This window comes from Somniosus microcephalus, chromosome 17, assembly GCF_052327205.1.
Source record: "Somniosus microcephalus isolate GS21.2 chromosome 17, FLI_Smic_1.0, whole genome shotgun sequence".
In the NCBI taxonomy this organism is placed as follows: Eukaryota; Metazoa; Chordata; class Chondrichthyes; order Squaliformes; family Somniosidae; genus Somniosus; species Somniosus microcephalus.
Window position 1 is genome coordinate 3904124 of NC_141003.1, and position 15574 is coordinate 3919697.

At 44.5% G+C, this 15574-nt stretch overlaps 1 protein-coding gene across 2 annotated transcripts in view; it reads right to left on the reverse strand.

Moving 5' to 3' along the window:
• The window catches only part of washc4 (WASH complex subunit 4), a 78022-nt gene that overhangs the window by 7148 nt on the left and 55300 nt on the right, over window positions 1-15574 (reverse strand). For both annotated transcript variants that reach the window (XM_086009816.1, XM_086009815.1), the window contains exons 21-29: window positions 12823-12991; window positions 12556-12710; window positions 12080-12154; window positions 11871-11975; window positions 5439-5573; window positions 4909-5017; window positions 3354-3420; window positions 3182-3268; window positions 2765-2912 (exon numbers count right to left, since the gene is read on the reverse strand). In XM_086009816.1, the coding sequence (XP_085865942.1) occupies window positions 2765-2912; window positions 3182-3268; window positions 3354-3420; window positions 4909-5017; window positions 5439-5573; window positions 11871-11975; window positions 12080-12154; window positions 12556-12710; window positions 12823-12991 (1050 nt within the window). The remainder of the gene's footprint in view (window positions 1-2764; window positions 2913-3181; window positions 3269-3353; window positions 3421-4908; window positions 5018-5438; window positions 5574-11870; window positions 11976-12079; window positions 12155-12555; window positions 12711-12822; window positions 12992-15574) is intronic.

Genomic DNA, 15574 nt, shown 5'->3' on the forward strand with positions numbered 1-15574 from the left:
GTTCATGCACCCCCTTTAGGATTGTACCCTTTAGTTTATATTGCCTCTCCTCATCCTTCCTACCAAAATGTATCACTTCTCTCTTTTCTACATTAAATTTCATCTCCCATGTGTCCGCCCATTCCACCAGCCTGTCTGTGTCCTCTTGAAGTCTATCACTCTCCTCCTCACTGTTCACTATACTTCCAAGTTTTGTGCCATCTGTAAATTTTGACATTGTGCCCTGTACACCCACATCCAAGTCATTAATATAAATCAAGACAAGCAGTGGTCCTGGTACCGACCCCTGGGGAACACCACTGTGTACCTTCCTCCAGTCCGAAAAACAATCATTCACCACTACTCTCTGTTTCCTGTCACTTAGCCAATTCCCTATCCATGCTGCCACTGTCCCCTTTTATTCCATGGGCTTCAACTTTGCTGGCAAGCCGATTGTGTGGCACTTTGTCGAACGCCTTTTGGAAATCCATGTACACCAGATCAACTGCATTGCCCTCATCAAAACCTCGATCAAGTTGGTTAAACATGATTTGCCTTTGACAAATCCGTGCTGGCTTTCCTTAATTAATCCACACTTGTCCAAGTGACTGTTAATTTTGTCCCGGATTATAGTTTCTAAAAGCTTCCCCACTACTGAGGTTAAACTGACTGGCCTGTAGTTGCTGGGTTTATCCTTGCACCCTTTTGTGAACAATGGTGTAACATTTGCAATTCTCCAGTCCTCTGGCACTACCCCCGTATCTAAGGAGGATTAGAAGATTATGGCCAGTACCTCTGCAATTTCCACCCATACCTCCCTCAGCATTCTAGGATGCATCCCATCTGGTCCTGGTGTCTTATCTACTTTAAGTACTTTATAATACCTCCTCTATCAATTTTCATCAGGAAAATGCTGGAATCCATTATTAAGGAAGTGGTAACAGGGCACTTAGAAAATCAGAATATGATTAGACAGTCACCATGGTTTTATGAAAGGGAAAAAAGTGTTTAACAAATTTACTAGCATTTTCTGAGGATGTAACTAGCAGGGTGGATAAAGGGGAACCAGTGGATGTAGTATATTTGGATTTCCAAAAGGCATTCGATAAGGTGCCACATAAAAGGCTGCTACGCAAGAGAAGGGCTCATGGGGTTGGGGGTAATATAGCAGCATGGATAGAGGATTGGTTAACGGACAGAGAACAGAGAGTCGGGATAAACAGGTCATTTTCCGGTTGGCAGGCTGTAACTAGTGGGGTGCCACAAGGATCAGTGCTGGGGCCTCAGCTGTTTACAATCTATATTACTGACTTAGATGAAGGGACCGAGTGTACTGTATCCAAGTTTGCTGATGACACAAAGCTAGGTGGGAAAGTAAACTGAGGAGGACACAGAGCCTGCAAAGGGATGTAGACAGGTTAAGTGAGTGGGCAATAAGGTGGCAGATGGAGTATAATGTGGGGAAATGTGAGGTCAGTCACTTTGGTAGGAAGAATAGAAACACAGAATATTTTTCAAATGGTGAGAAACTAGTAAATGTTGGTGTTCAGAAAGATTTAGGTGTCCTCGTACAGGAAACACAGAGTTAGCATGCAGGTACAGCAAGCAATTAGGATGGCAAATGGCATGTTGACTTTATTGCAAGGGGGTTGGAGTATAAGAGTGAGGAAGTCTTGCTACAATTGTACAGGACCTTGGTGAGACCACACCTGGAGTACTGGGCACAGTTTTGATCTCCTTATCTAAGGAAGGATATACTTGCCTTGGAGGCGGTGCAACGAAGGTTCACTAGATTGATCCCTGGGGTGAGAGGGCTGTCCTATGAGGAGAGATCGAGTAGATTGAGCCTATACTTGCTGGAGTTTAGAAGGATAAGAGGTGATCTCATTGAAACATAAGATTCTGAGGGGGATTGACAGGGTAGATGCTCTGGGGTTGTTTCCCCTGGTTGGAGAGAACCAGGGGTCACAGTCTCAGGATAAGGGGTCGGCCATTTAAGACTGAGATGAGGAGGAATTTCTTCACTCAGAGGGTTGTGAATCTTTGGAATTCTCTGCCCCAGAGGGCTGTGGATGCCGAGTCGTTGAGTATATTCAAGGCTGAGATTGATAGATTATTGGACTCTCGGGGAAATCGAGGGATGTGGGGGAACGGGCGGGAAAGTGGAGTTGAGATCAAAGATCAGCCATGGTCTTACTGAATGGTGGAGTAGGCTCGAAGGGCCGTATGGCCTACTCCTGTCCTCGTGTTATAACGTGGCTATGGCTTTACAGTTAAATCTAAAAATGACCCAAAGAAGTGCAATACCATTAAACTGACTACAATTTATCTGTAAACATCTTCTGTCTGCATACACTTCCTGTCAGCTATTCCCATGAGAAATTCTTATGGCCACATTTATGATGGTAACTGACTATGTAAACGTGTCACGCTGCAATTACACGCTCCTGCCAGTGGTGGCGGTGACACCTCAGTTTCACATCTCCAAGCCCCTTTGTACTGCTTAAAGTTCACAAGAACTTACGCACCAACCGACTCCTCTGCTGGCTATTTAACTATAAATAATATAAAATCGAAGTGCTATGTAGAAACAAGGACAGAATATCTAACCGTAGATGGGGATGAGATAAGTCTACATACCCTGTTCTAGTTATTCCCCCACCCTCTAATCCTGCTTCACCTGAAATCTACACTCAGTCATGACTCCCCATGTGCAATTGTCAGGGACATCGACTAGTATATCAGAAAATGCATGAGTAATACAAATTCAGGCAGATATACCTACCAGTGGTGGCACAATGATGTGGAAGTTACGCAGATGCATATTTTTAGAGCTTCGGAATTCAGGAGAAAACACCTCCAGCAGCAACTTGAAGTATTCAGTCCCCTCTGCGGAGTTTCTAGTGAGATCAGTAAGGACAGAGTCCAGCTGTCTAACATTTAAAAAACATACAAGACAGAAAGGTGAAATAAGATCTCAGTGCAACCACCAATTTAATATGAGGAATTATAAAAAACGGACAGCAATGGTATGGTTCCGATCTGTATGTCCAGATCAGCTGTCTGATGTGATTAGAAAACAAAGAGGATGCACGATGCTGCTAACTAGACGGATGATTCAGTTGGAGATGCACTTGGTTCGACAGTACCTCTCTCGGGGTAAGCTGTGACTTTAACCGCAGCACGTGCCTGCTAACGTTACCTGGCAGCTGTTTGAGTTTCCTCCGAAAGTCCTCCTTCTTTCACAAGCTCCTCAAAGTTCACAATATCCTCCAAGTCTGGAACAAATCTAAAACAGAATGGAGTCACAATAAGCTCATTGCTGGCTGTGCCAAGGTTGGACAGATGTATGTACTTCTGTAATTAAATGTTACCTTATTGCATTACTACAGCAATGCAGGCCACCAGATCGAATCATCCGAACATAGCCCATTGCGTTCCCTAAAAGGCAAACCATTAAGTAGGAAAACATAGGCATTCACCCATTCTACAAACATTGTGTACTCTCTCGTAACGTGGGAACAAGATTCCATTACTGGGATTCTCATCAGGACACACAAACACTTCTGGGTTAACTAAACAACCAGTTTATTTTTCCACATGAATTATGTTCAACAAGCAAAATCAACCCTCTGCAAGGCACACATGACACAGAATGTACGACAGAAACCGGCCATTACACAGAATGTACGACAGAAACCGGCCATTACACAGAATGTACGGCACAGAAACAGGCCATTCCGCCCAACTGGTCTGTGCCGGTGTTTGCGCACCACACGAGCCTCCTCCCACTCTACTTCCTCTCACCCTCTCACCATGTCCTTCTATTCCCTTCTCCCTAATTTGTTTATCCAGCCTCCCCTTAAATGTATCTATGCTATTCACCTGAACCACTCCCTGTGGTAGCGAGTTCCACTTTCTCACCACTCTCTGGGTGCTGAATTCCTGATTGAGTTTATCAGTGACTATTTTATATTTATGGCCCCTAGTTCTGGTCTCGCCAGCAAGTAGAATCATCTTTACATCTACCCCACTGAACCCTTTATAATCTTAAAGGCCTCGATCAGGTCACCCCCCAGCCTCTAACATTAGTTAGATTTTAAGACTGAAGTAAGTAAGTTACTATCTTTCAGACTTTCATAACTAGAATATCTCCTGATCATTGTGGGTAAATGAATCAGCAGGTGTAGTACTGATCCACACACACCAGACAGGCCCCCGGCTCAATCCCTGCTCCATTGATCTCAAACAGGGTTGTGGTAGGAGTGTCACTCCCCACCCTCTCTTCCACTTCCCCAAAACCTTTTCCACTTAAAACTTGGAGTTTTCAAATGCAACATGATCTCCTACAGACCATCACCAGCCCCTTCACCAAGGCCCAAAACCTGGAACTTAGTTGAGGTACAGACCCCTGTACCTCAACTACAGGTTGCCCTGTTCCTGGGACTAGGGACAGGGTCACTGGCAAGGCTTGGAAGCTAAGCAGAGCCAGGCCTGGTTAGTACCTGGAGGGGTGACCATCAGGGAAGACCAGGTGCAGAAGGTCACGGAAGGAGCCCCAGGAGGGGCGGCTGGTGAGCAGGCCTGGGCGTTGGGCTGAAGATTGTCGGACAGGAGGAATGGTGGAAATGGAATGGCGGCGCGCACAGACGCAGCGGCTTTGCTTCTCCCAGGACGGTGCTATTTACGTTAATGTTAATGTTATTTGTACTGGACTCATGGGAGCTTGCAAGATCACATTTCGTTGTTCATGTACTTGTGCATTGTACAATGACAATAAAGTTGAATTATTATTATTATTTCCATCAGCACAATGGGACTGAGCATCTTACGGCAATATCAGCCAATCACAATCTGTATCTAGAAACACAAGAGGAACACAGGAATAGTATTGGCTTACACTGCATTAGAAGATCTTCAGTCACTTACCGATCTGGCTAATGAGCTGCCTGAACTGGTCGAGGTAACTCTGCCCCTCTGGAGTTAGCCCAAGTTTTCTGATGCCTCGATTAAACTTGTCTGCGCGTTCAAAAGGATACTGTGAACAAGAGTAAGTTAGTTCATCTTACTAAATGGTGACTGAATCAAGGAGCAAAGCCAACAATCTAGTGAATAAGTCACACTTTTTACTGGTTTCAGTGATCATATTCCACAATTTCAACCATTTTGCTACGGAAACTGCAAATTGGGGGCCTGTGGTCACATTGTTCTGTAACTTTTTGCTCTACATTCCTCCCCTTCCCTCCCAGTCCTCCCACAGGAGAGAGACTGCTTTTAATGAAACATGTTGCAATCGGTAATGGTTTCCATTTGGCATCCAAACTGGCCGAGAACTGACACCCAAACTGATCGCCTGGAACACAGTGCCTAAACACAACTCGCCTTGTGCTCCCGTTCAACCCACTGATTAAAGGACAGCGCACACAAAATAACCACAACTTCAGCACTTCTACTAGTACCTTTTGATCATTTTGGTCCTTTGTCTCCTTAAAGAATCGAATGTCTTTGATTAGTCGAGACTTGATGTGCTCATCATACATGAACTGGCTGAAAATATAAAACTTTTTCCTCAGGAACTGGTAGGTGAAATTGACCTGGAACAAAAATTGCAAGGATACAGTTTGGGTAATCAATGTAAAAACTTTGAATGTTAAGTTTCACAATCAAACAGCTCAGTAAAGCGACAAAGTGCAGCGACAAAGGGGTCCTTTTGGGATCCAGCTGTGGTGTATGTGGAGACAGTGTCCAGAGACGGGGATGGAGTTGGTGATGACGGAGCAGAGTTTGTGAGCAAGCCCCAAAATGTGGCAGCCTCGGTCTTCCCAGGTTTACTGGAGTAAGTTAAAACTCAGCCAAGATTGGATGTAGGAAACAGTCAGGCAGCAGAGCTGGTGGAGGGATTGAGGGAGTGCGGGACAAGTGGAGCTGTCTATCATTAGTGACAGAAGCTGACCCCATGTTTGCAGTTGTTGTCACCAAGGGGCAGCATGTAGAGGGGGTGGGGGGGTCAAGGATGGATCCTCGGAGAACTCCAGAGGTGGCAGCACAGCGTTGGGAAGAGAAGACATTGCCCAAGATGCTCAGCCTACGATTCGACAGTGGAATCAAGCAAGGACAGTCCATAAAACTCGACAAGAGAGGACAGGCATTGCAGAAGGATGGTGTGCTCGACTGTGCCAAAGGCTGTAAAGACGACAAGTTGAGACAATACACCACAGCCACAATCAGACAATGTCATTTCCAATTTTAGTTAGGGCTCTTTTGGTGCTGTGGGAAGGGCGAAAGTCAGATTGGATGGATTTAAACAGGGTGTCGTGGAAGAGAAGGGCACAAAGCGGGAGGTGACAACATGTTCAAGCACCTTAGTGAGGAAAGGGATCAAAGGTGCGCTTTTTGAGAACAGGGTGATGACAGCAATTTTGAAAGGGAGGGGGCTAATGCCCAAGGAGAGGGAGTCATTTCCAATATCAGCCAGCGTAGGCGTCAGGAAGAGGAATTGAGAGATCTGGAGTTCAGTGGAATTGCTGTGCGGGGGTGTCGAGGGGGCAGGAGGCTGGTAGAGTGGAAGGGAGAGGAGGAGATGAGGATGAGACTAGAAACAGCAGGAAGGGGCAGTGAGCATTTGGCTGGGGGAGGGGGGGAGAAATCTGGAACTCGCTCCCTGAAAAGGCTGTGGACGCTGGAACAATTGAAACTTCCAAGACTGAGATGGATATATTTTTGTTAGCCAAGGGTATCAAAAGGTGGGTAAATGGAGCTAAGATCATCAGCCATGATCTAATTGAATGGCGAAGCAAGCTCGAGGGGCTGAGCGGCCTCCTAATGTTCCTAGGAAAAGGTAGCTGAATGGATGGTTTCTTGGTGACAAAAGAAACCCGTGACTTGCTGCTGGCGAGAGTGGATGGGCCGGGGAGGGGGATTCGAGGCGGTAATTGGTAGTAGAGCAAAGGGCGCAGGGCTATCTTCATCCTAGACTAGTCGGCGGTTTTGGCAAGGCCCAGTAGAACTTGATGTGATCAAGTCAGATTTGGCAATGGCCGGCCAAGCCAGTGGTGCAGCAGGCATGCTCAGGTCTGCACCCTTTGACAGTGAAGATACAGGCCAGACCTGGAGGGGCAACGGGGGGGGGCGGAGTCAGTGAAGCTTTCTGCTGGGGACCAGGAGGGAACAGACTGGTTAAACAACAACTGCAGAGATATCACGGCAGTTTGCAGTTAGAGCGAGGTTGTCAGTGACTTGGGGAGGCAGAAAAGAGGATTTTCTCTCCACAGGCAAATGCAGAAAAAGGTGGCGAGATGAGTGGCGAGAGATACAAGGAAGTGGTTGGAAATAGCCTCAGTATAAATGGGGGGAAAAAACTGAAGTAAAGGTAGGGGGTAGATTAGACAAGAGAGAGAGAAAAGGAGTATATTAAAAAAAAAAATGCAAAAATGGTAAAAATACATGTTCATGGGGGGGGGGGGGGGGGGGGGGACTGGATGTAACTATTTTACAGGAAGATCTAGACTTAATAGTATTAACAGAAATCTGGCTGCAAACTGAAAGAATGAAAAATAAAGATAAATGAGGATATAGTTATCACCCATAGTTTGTTAGCTCCAGACTCGACTATTCTAACTGGTTGTCCTCCCCATCTTCCACTCTCCGTCAACTTGAGCTCACCCAAAACTCTGCTGCCCGTATCCTAACTCGCACCAGGTCCCGATGACCCATCACCCCTGTGCTCACTGACTCCCAAGTCCAGCAATGCCTCAATATTAAAATTCTCGTCCTCGTCCACAGTCTCGCCCCCTCCCTATCTCTGCAACCTCCTCCAACCCTCCGAGGTCTCTGCGTTCCTCCAATTCTAGCCTCTTGTACCCATTTTCTTCACCCACCATTGGTGGCCGTGCCTTTCCTCCCTAAACCTCGCTCTCCTCCTTTAAGACGCTCCTTAAAATCTACCTATTTGACCAAGCTTTTTGGCCACCTGTCTGAATATCTCCTTCTTTGGATCGGTGTCAATTAGTGTCCGAGTACGCTCCTGTGAAGCACCTTGGGATGTTTTACTACATTAAAGGCGCTGGATAAATACAAGTTGCTGTTATAATATATTTAGGAGGTATTGAAAAAAGTGTCATTAAATAGAATTTACAGCACAGAAACAGGCCATTTGGCCCAAACCGTCTGTGCCAGTGGTGATGCTCCACACCAGCCTCCTCCCCGCCTCCTCCCCCCCGAGACTCCGGGTTCCACAGCGCAGCCACTGATGTACAAAAGGAACAAGTTTCTTTCTTCACACAAAATCGAAACAATGTGGGTGAGATACTTGGGAATAGCGAGCACAATATGATACGGTTTAAGATCCAACAAGGAAGAGAGTCGGCGCAGAAACTAGAGCACCAGGTTGGATTAGGGCAGACTGTAGTTGAGTGAGCGAGCGGAGGAGGTGGAAGGCGAGATTGGCACACAACTGTACAGCAAGTGTGGGATTTCTTCTAAAAAAGAGATTGCAAAGGAACAGATTAAGTATATTCCATTAAAAAAGGAAACTATTAGAAATTTTAGGATGCCAGGGATAAATAAAGAGGATAGAAGCCCATTAAAATTGAAGCGGGCCTCTAAGGATGAGAATAATAATAATGAAAAATCCAAAGGAGAATTATAGAAAAGAGTGAAGTATTTTACAAATATATCAATAGAGAATTGTTAAGTGATGTGGGACCCCCGAGGAGAGGATTGTCAATTTGTCAATTATTTAAAAAATGGCGGAGGTAATTAATAATTACTTCGCATAGGTCTTTACTGAAGAGAAGATATCAGAGAGGAGCTGACTCTTGGGGTCAGAGTGAGTTGCGCGATATGGTGATGGATAAAAGGAAAATTTTAGATAAATTAGTTAGGCTAAAGTAAGAAAGTGCTTTGACCCAACAGGACACAGGATTCTGAGGGAGGAAAATGCCAAGCCCTAGGAATTATATTTCAACAAGAACAATTTGCATTGATATAGCGCCTTTAACAGTAAAACGTCCCAAGGCGCTCCACAGGAATGTAATCAGACAAAGATTGGCAATGAGCCACAGAGAGAGATTAGGATAGAGAAACAAAAGCTTGGTCAAAGGGGTAGGTTTTAAGGAGCGATTTAAAAGATGAGATAGAGGTAGTGAGGCAGAGAGGTTTAGGGAGGGAATTCCAGCGCTTAGAGCCGAGGCAGCTGAAGACACGGCCGCCAATGGTGGAGCGAAGGAAACTGAGGAGGCGCAAGAGGCTAGAACTGGAGGATCAGCGAGAGCTTGGATTATTGTAGGGCTGGAGGAGGTTACAGAGATCGGGAGCGATTGGAAAACAAGGATAGGAATTATTAAATCAGGATTTTTTGGGCGTAGATGTGAGCCAGAGGTCTGGACTGGTCAATGTAGTATCAATTATTAAAGGAGGGGACAGAGCTAAACTGGGTAATTACTGACCAGTTAGCTTAACATCTGTGGCGGGGAAAGTTTTACGTCTTTCATTAATGATGAAATGACCATGTATGGAGATAACGAGTAAATGGTTAAAAGTAGCTAGCACGGGTTGCATTAAACTTTTTGAGCAGGTAACAGGTGTGGTGGATGGGGGGAATGCAGTAGATGGACTATAGAAAGGCCTTTGCCAAACTCTCACATGGGAGATTACAGGAGACATTTAAGTGTTATGGAATTAGGAGGAAGATAGCAAACTGAATTAAAAATTGGTTAGAAGGGAGGCAGAGGAGTCAAGGGCAGTTTTTCAAAGAGTGGTTGGAAGCGAGTAGTGGTGTCCCAAAGGGTTCAATTCTGGGGCCACTTCTATTCACTGTGTACATCAATGATTTGGATATAGGCCTGGATTAGGGTTGCCAGCTCTGGTTTGATGTATTCCTGGAGATTTGATCATGTGACATTCAATCACATGACGCCACTCATGTGATGCACAACCACATGACAGTCAATCACATGACACTTGTCCACTGTTTGCAAATGTTATTGCATTGACCTTAGTTGAGTGTCTCCGCATCACCAAGCCTTGAATAAAACATTTGACTTTGTTTTATAGTGAGATGAATGACATTTATAAATCAAAGAAACCCAAAAGAATAGAAAGATTTAAGGATAAGTAATGTTAAAATAAAAACTACACCGACGTTTCTACAGAATCAACCGCAATGAGAAACACAAAGTTATTAAAATAATCGATAAAACCAAGACCAAACCTAATTCAATACACTGACTCCCACACCCTGCCGCTGAGGTAAGGCTCAGTCCTCAGGGAGAAGCACCAAAGCTGCCTGACTCCCGGGACAAAACACTTCATACAACAGCGCACATCACTGGCAGACATCAACTCTCCCTCACTCCAGTTTGTGTTTCTATCTCTCTCTCACTCCAGTTTGTGTTTCTATCTCTCCCTCACTCCAGTTTGTGTTTCTATCTCTCCCTCACGCCAGTTTGTGTTGCTCGCAGGACACACTGTTTCCAGGCAATTTTTGTTGTCCGCGATGCCACCATCCTCACAACCAGCAATGAAGCGGTGTTTCCGAATAGCCGGGGAACCAGCCGGGCTCAGACAACGCGAATTGTTTGCAAGCCACGATAGCCGGGGTACTGTGCATGTGTGAACCATGCATACAAGCCCTGTTTCTCGCGAGTCGCCAGCAGCAACGCTCGGGAGACCAATCGCCCATTCCAGTCGAATCCAGCCCAAAGCGGGAGAATTGGTAACCCTAGCCTGAGGGAGGTGTTCAAATCTGCAGAGGATACCAAAATAGGAGGGAAAGTTCATTTTTTACAAGGTCAAACGAAACTGCAAAGGGAAACTGAAACAATGGGGGAAAAAGGGTTAAAAAGTGGCAGATGGAATTTATCAGTAAGTGCGATGTGATATATTCCAGTGAAGAAATACCAGCAGTAATTGTACTCTGAAGAGAAGCAGGCTCGGGGCTGTGGAAGAGCAGAGGGATTTGGGGCAGGTTCACAGGACATTAAAAGCAGCACCTTAGACTGATGAGGCTGTAAAAAATGCTACCAGAATTCTAGGTTTTACCACCAGAGCTATAGAATATAAAAGCCAAGAGGTAATGATGAGCCCATATGAAACATTAGTGAGACCTGAGTTAGAGCACTGTGTGCAGTATTAGGCTCCACACTATAGGAAGGATACCGAGGCTCTAGGGATGGTGCAATTCAGACTCACCAGGATGTTGTCTGGTGTGAGGAAATACTAATTTTAAAAACAACTTGAAAAATTTTGGCCTTCTTTCATTAAAATGCAGATTACAAAGTAATATGATAATTATAAAAGGATGGGACAGGGTAGATAGAAGCAGACTGTTTCTAGTAGTTGCGTGGTCTAGAACGAGGGGCCACAGATACAAGATTAAATCGAAGAGATTTCGAACAGAGGGCAGGAGCGACTTGTTCACAGAGAGTGGTCAGGCTGTGGCATTCACTGCCAGGGCTAGTGGCTGAGGCAGAAACTGTCTCAACATTCCAGGTTCAACTGGAGAGGTGGATGAAGGGATATGGGAAGAGGGCAGAGTAAATATAATTGGGACTACTAGCTCATGTGGGGGTAAACACCAGACTGGTTGGGCCGAATTTTTTTGGGCCGGAAGTTTCCATGTTTCGAGGTTATTCTAGGCATTTCTCCATACAGAATCACCACTAACATTGGGAGAAACTCATTTGAGAAAGTTGAAGGGTCCAACAGTGTGAAAAACATGAACACTGGAGATATCTTTTTCCCAGCCCAATGGCTTCAACCTTAGCTCGACTGTGCACATCATGCACATGTTCATTGAACAGGTTTTGTAACTCCTGCCATCCAGTTAACCAATTGTACCCGCTCTTTTGCAAATTTCTTTAACAATTCATCCAAGTATGAAGGACACTTACTGTTGTGTTCATAATGCCTGTCCCATGGGTACGGATTGAGTTTGCGACATGCCTAATGTTGATTGTATTCAGGTGTTTATTGTTGCTTGTGCGTTCAATGAAGATCTGTAACATGGAATCAAACCGAGTTTCAAACTTCATTCTGACAATTAAAGTTTCTCCTAACTATGCATCACAAAAATCTGCGCCATCAATTCCTAAAAATGTACCTGGTTGTTGAGATTGTAGAGATACCTTGAAACAAACACGTGGATATTTCGCATTATCTCCAGAACATCCAACCCCTGCAAATAATTAGAAATTACATTAGAAAAGAATGCTGCAATTGCCTTGCACTAACTTTAACTATCTCATTAATAGTTAAACTGTAACGGCAAACCTTAATCAATAGATCAACATTAAACTGCAAAAATGAACTCAAAAAGCCAACTAAGAACGTAAGCGATAGCAAAATACTGCAGATGTTGGAAATCCGAAATAACAACAGAAAAAACCTGCTGAGTTTTTCCAGCATTTTCTGTTGTTATTAAGAACGTAAGCCTTGGTTTCCCCGGGAGTCGGAGTGCTAGGATTCAGCATCAGGGTTCATTTTGTGCCGAACTCCAATCAGCCATACGTCTTCCCATTCACCATTACAAAGCAGTCCTGGTAAATGCCACACACTAAAAAGCAGCTCAGCACTTACCTGTTCCAGGGTCTGGCTGGGAAGGTGTGCTTCGGTCATTGAGAGACTGTAGCGCTGGGTTGCTAGATTTCTCATTTCACTATAGGTGGCCCAGTCATGAATAGCCACTGTGGTCAGGTTATAGAAAGTCTTGTCCAGATAGTGAGTTACATATGCTGTTAAACATTTGTGAAAATCATTTTTAATTTGACATATCTGTTGCCAACTGCACAATGTGATGTTTAATGAACAGCCATTGAACAAGCTGAAATCTGAACAGGCGCTAACCTTTGACGTCAATGAATCGGTTAAAGAAACGGATTGGTTTGATAGAGAAGAAATCGGTCAAGTCTTTCATGCCAACTCTGAATGGATTTCGATCTTCTAATTTTAAATGTGTGTGCACAGACAGTCTCAGGTCCTTCTCGATCTCCTTACACAGCTTATCCAAAAGGTGCTGTTGGGGGAGAAAGGAGGATGAGGGACCCAGGAGGAATGCAATAAAGAAAAAAATTATTCTTCAACAGCTTTACAGACAGATTATAAAACGTTTAATGTGTGAAGCTTTTCTGAATAAGTTTGATTCAGATAGCATCAAGAAACATGAATTCAGTCATACCTTTCTTAAAGGAAGTTAAAAACAAGTGAAACATAGAAGATAGGAGCAGGAGTAGGCCATTCGGCCCCTCGGGCCTGCTCCGCCATTTAATGAGATCATGGCTGATCATCCAAATTCAGTACCCTGTCCCTGCCTTCTTCTCATATCCCTTTAGCCTTAAGAAATATATCTAACTCCTTCTTGAATATATTTAAATAAGTTGGCCTCAACTGCCTTCTGTGGTAGAGAATTCCACAGGTTCACCACTCTCTGGGTGAAGAAATTCCTCCTCATCTCTGTCCTAAATGGCTTACCCCTTATCCTTAGACTGTGACCCCTGGTTCTGGACTCCCCCGCCATCAGGAACATCCTTCCTGCATCTAGTCTGTCTAGTCCTGTTAGAATTTTATAAGTTTCAATGAGATCCCCTCTCATTCTTCTAAACTCTAGCGAATATAATCCTAATCAACCCAATCTCTCTTCATACGTCATTCCTGCCATCCCAGGTTATCAGTCTGGTGAATCTTCGCTGCACTCCCTCCATGGCAAGAACATCCTTCCTCAGATAAGGCGACCAAAACTGCACACATTACTCAAGGTGTGGTCTCACCAAGGCCCTGTACAACTGCAGCAAGACATCCTTGTTCCTGTACTCGAATCCTCTCGCTATGAAGGCCAACATACCATTTGCCTTCTTAACCGCCTGCTGCACCTGCATGCTTACCTTCAGCGACTGGTGCACAAGGACGCCCAGGTCTCGTTACACTTCCCCTTCTCCCAATCTACTGCCGTTCAGATAATAATCTGTCTTCGTGTTTTTGCCACCAAAGTGGATAACCTCGCATTTATCCACATTATACTGCATCTGCCCAATCACCCAACCTGTCCAAATCATACTGGAGTTTCTCTGCATCCTCCTCACAGCACACACGCCCACCCAGCTTTGTGTTGTCTGCAAACTTGGAGATATTACATCTAGTCCCCTCGTCCAGATCATTAATATATATTGTGAATAGCTGCGGTACCCTACTAGTCACTGCTTGCCACTCAGAAAAAGACCCGTTTATTCCAACTCTTTGCTTCCTGTCTGCCAACCAGTTCTCTATCCAAGTCAGTACCTTACCCCCAAATCCCATGTGCTTTAACTTTGCATGCCAATCTCTTTTGCACGACCTTATTGAAAGGCTTCTGAAAGTCTAAATACACCACATCCACTGGTTCTCCCTTTATCTATTCTACCAGTTACATCCTCAAAAAATTCTAGTGGATTAGTCAAGCATGATTGACCTGTCACTGTTCTCCAAGTGCTCTGCTATTACATCTTTTATAATGGTCTCTAGCATTTTCCCCACTACCGATGTCAGGCTTACCGGTCTATAATTCCCCGTTTTCTCTCTACCACCTTTTTTAAATAGTGGGGTTACATTAGCTAACTTCCAATCCATGGGAACTGTTCCAGGGTCTATAGAATTTTGGATGACGACCAGCAATGCATCTACTATTTCGAAGGCCACTTCCTTAAGTACCCTAGGATGTAGATCATCAGGCCCTGGGGATTTATCGGCCTTCAATGCCGTCAATTTCCCTACAAATACTGATTTCTTTCAGTTCCCCAACATCTCTGGGAGGTTATTTGTGTCCTCCTTTGTGAAGACAGAACCAAAGTATGTATTTAATTGGTCTGCCATTTCTTTGTTCCCCATTATAAATTCCCCTGATTCTGACTGCAAGGGACCTATGCTTGACTTCACCAATCTTCTTCTCTTCACATATCTATAGAAGCTTTTACAGTCAGTTTTTATGTTCCCTGCAAGCTTACTCTAATATTCTATTTTCCCCCTCTTAATTAATCCCTTTGTCCTTTGCTGAATCCTAAACTGCTCCCAATCCTCAGGTTTGCTGCTTTTTCTGGCCAATTTATATGTCCTCTCCTTGGATCTTATGCTATCCCTAATTTCCCTCGTTAGCCACGGTTGAGTCACCTTATGCCAAACAGGGATGAACAAATTCTGTTGTTCATCCATGCAATCTTTAAATGTTTGCCATTGCCTATCTACCGTCAACCCTTTAAGTAACGTTCCCCAATCCATCCTAGCCAACTCACGCCTCGTATCATTGTAGTTTCCTTTATTTAAATTCAGGACCATAGTCTGAGTCAACTACTTCAGTCTCCATCTTAATGAAGAATTCTATCATATGATCGCTCCTCCCCAAGGGGCCTCGCACAACACTGCTAATTAATCCTCTCTCATTACATAATGCCCAGTCTAAGATGGCCTGATCTCTAGTTGGTTCCTCGACATATTGGTCCAGGAAACCATCCCGTATACACTCTAGGAATTCCTCCTCCACAGTATTGTTACTAGTTTGGTTAGCCCAATCTATATGTAGATTAAAGTCACCCATAACTGCTGTGCCCTTATTGCATGCGTCTCTAATGTC